This window comes from Eulemur rufifrons, chromosome 16 (genome assembly GCF_041146395.1).
Source record: "Eulemur rufifrons isolate Redbay chromosome 16, OSU_ERuf_1, whole genome shotgun sequence".
NCBI classification, from domain to species: Eukaryota; Metazoa; Chordata; class Mammalia; order Primates; family Lemuridae; genus Eulemur; species Eulemur rufifrons.
In genome coordinates, this window is record NC_090998.1 from 20,551,466 (window position 1) to 20,553,945 (window position 2,480).

The 2,480-nt window shown below is 38.0% G+C and overlaps 1 protein-coding gene across 1 annotated transcript; it reads right to left on the reverse strand.

Annotated features, from left to right (window-relative positions):
- Window positions 1-1,433: 1,433 nt before the first annotated feature.
- On the reverse strand, window positions 1,434-1,655 carry LOC138397547 (large ribosomal subunit protein eL39-like). Its single transcript, XM_069491709.1, has one exon. The coding sequence runs from the start codon at window positions 1,653-1,655 to the stop codon at window positions 1,500-1,502; it is 156 nt and encodes a 51-aa protein (XP_069347810.1). The 3' UTR covers window positions 1,434-1,499.
- Between the last annotated feature and the right edge of the window lie 825 nt (window positions 1,656-2,480).

Genomic DNA, 2,480 nt, shown 5'->3' on the forward strand with positions numbered 1-2,480 from the left:
TGGGGGTATGCCTACACAATGAGTGCATTGCGCACCGTTTGGGGAATGGTAACACTTGAAGGTGCTGACTCGGGAAGGGGGGGTGGGGAAGGGAGGGATATATACCTACATGATGGGTGCAACATGCACGACCTGGGGAACAGACACGCCTGGAGTTCTGACTTGGGGGGAAAGGCGGTACAGGAGCAACGTATGTAACCTGCAATTCTGTATCCCCCATAAAAAGATGAAATAAATAAAAAAAAAAAAGTTGTGCAAGAAAAGAAACATTTCAGTACCTTCAGTCCATAATCTTAATAACATAAATAATAAATACTAATATAACCAAAATACAATACTATTGAGTGAGGGTGGGGTAATATGGGGGTGTAAGACAACAAAATCCTCATCTTCCTTAGAAAGAATACAATAGATAACATTTTTTTAAAAAATTCAAGAAAAAGCAACATAAGAACATTTAGAATTAATGAAGTAACTGCCTAAAGAAACAACAAAAAGAGATGAAAGTGCCTCTGTGGAGTAGTGAATTAGGGAGGGAGCCAGTAGTACTATTTATTTGTTTATTTGTTTGTGTGTTTATCTATTTATTTATTATCCCAAGCCTAGTAGTACTGGTAGTACTACCTGACTTTTAAAAATATGTGGTGTTATTCATTTTGTTAAATAAAAAAATAACTTTTAAAAAGAAAAAAGACAAGCAGGAGAAAAGCCAAAGGATATCCAGGGAGATCATTAAGAGTCTGGGATGCTTGCAGTATAGATGAAAAGAGGGTAGATTAGAGAAACATTTAGAAGATAAAATTGATGAGAGTTGAAGATGAATTTGGAAAGAAACATGAGAGAGAGGTGGCTGTTGAGAGTAACTAATAGGTTTCTGGCTAAATAATAAAACATGAGCATCTTTTAAAAGCATCTTCTTAAAGACAGGAAAGACAAGAAGAGGAGCAAGTTGGATCTGAGGACTTGAGTTTGGTTTTGGACATGTGGATTTGAGGTAACTTTGAGACATCTAAGTAGAAATATCTTCTAGGCAGGGAGGTATTTGTACGTGGCACTGAAAGGATAGATTTGGGTGTGATATATATGTGGAAATCATGAGCCTGTGGATGATGACATAGATGAAATTGTTTAGTGGAGGAAAACACAGGGAGCAGAGAAGAGTGCCTAAGACTGAGCTATGAATACTTAACATGCAGGTGGCAGGATAGAAGAGAAGAAGTGTGTAAAAGAGTTAGAAAAGCTCAAGAGGTGGAATGAAAACCCAGAAGTCTGGTTTACTTTCTATGTTCTTTTTTTTTTTATTATTTCAAACAAAAGGCCTCACGTTATTTATTACTGAACTAGCTTATTAATACAGAGCATATAAACAAAGAGAAAAATCATTTTCCCAATGAAATGTGTCTGACTGTATCGTAGTGACATTTTCAGCTTGATATGGTAAGATGACAGTGACCTTGATACAGCATAAATATGTGTGCCATCATCTCATGTGCAATTCCTTATAGACCCAGCTTGGTTCTTCTCCAATGTCTCCTCTTGGAGTGGTACCTGATTTTATTACCAGTTTTCATCCGAATCCACTGGGGAATGGGATGATTTTGCTTCTGTTTGTTGGCCAGAAATTGCTTGATTCTGAAAGTCTTGTGAGAAGACATGGCAAGAAACAGAGTCAACCACATACACCAGGATGGCGGCGGAAGGGAGAAAGGGGTTTCTATGTTTTCCTTTTCTTTATAAATTACTAACTTTCAGGTATTTGGTTATAAGCAACAGAAAATGGGCTAAGACAGCCACTGAAACATGATTCAATACAAATTTGCTTCTGGATGTAACCATATTTGGATATCAACTAGGATTACCACAGAAGGCAAAGATATAGAATATTAGATGGAGGAAAACATGATCAGTGGTATATAAAAAAAGAATATAATTTCCTTCATGTGGTCTGTAAATTTTAGGTGATCCAAGGTCACAGTCTGGTTGGAATACCAAAGGATAATTTTCTGTATTGATATTTAATCATTTCAAAACTACAGTTTTACCAAACTATAGTTTGGAGAGGAAATGGCAATTATGGTATCCAGCAACAGCTCCAGGATTTAAATAAAAGGCCCTTTAATATGCATTAAAAGTAAGAAGGAGGGCCAAGAATGGTGGCTCACGCCTGTAATCCTAGCACTCTAGGAGGCTGAGACAGGAGGACTGCTTGAGCTCAGGAGTTCAAGACCTTATCTCTACTAAAAAATAGAAAAATTAGCCAGGCATCATGGCACACACCTATAGTCCCAGCTACTTGGGAGGCTGAAGCAAGAGGATCATTTGAGCCCAGGAGTTGCAGGTTGCAGTGAGCTACGATGATACCACTGCACTCTACCCAGGGTAAGAGAGGGAGACTCTGTCTCAAAAAAAAAATAAGAAGGAGATGGAGGAGGGGAGCTAACACTTACTGAGACACCAAGTTTGATGCTTAACATGTATTG

Coding starts and splice junctions, on each gene's coding strand:
- LOC138397547 (XM_069491709.1), bottom strand. CDS start 1,655: ATGTCTTCTCACAAGACTTTCAGAATCAAGCAATTTCTGGCCAACAAA.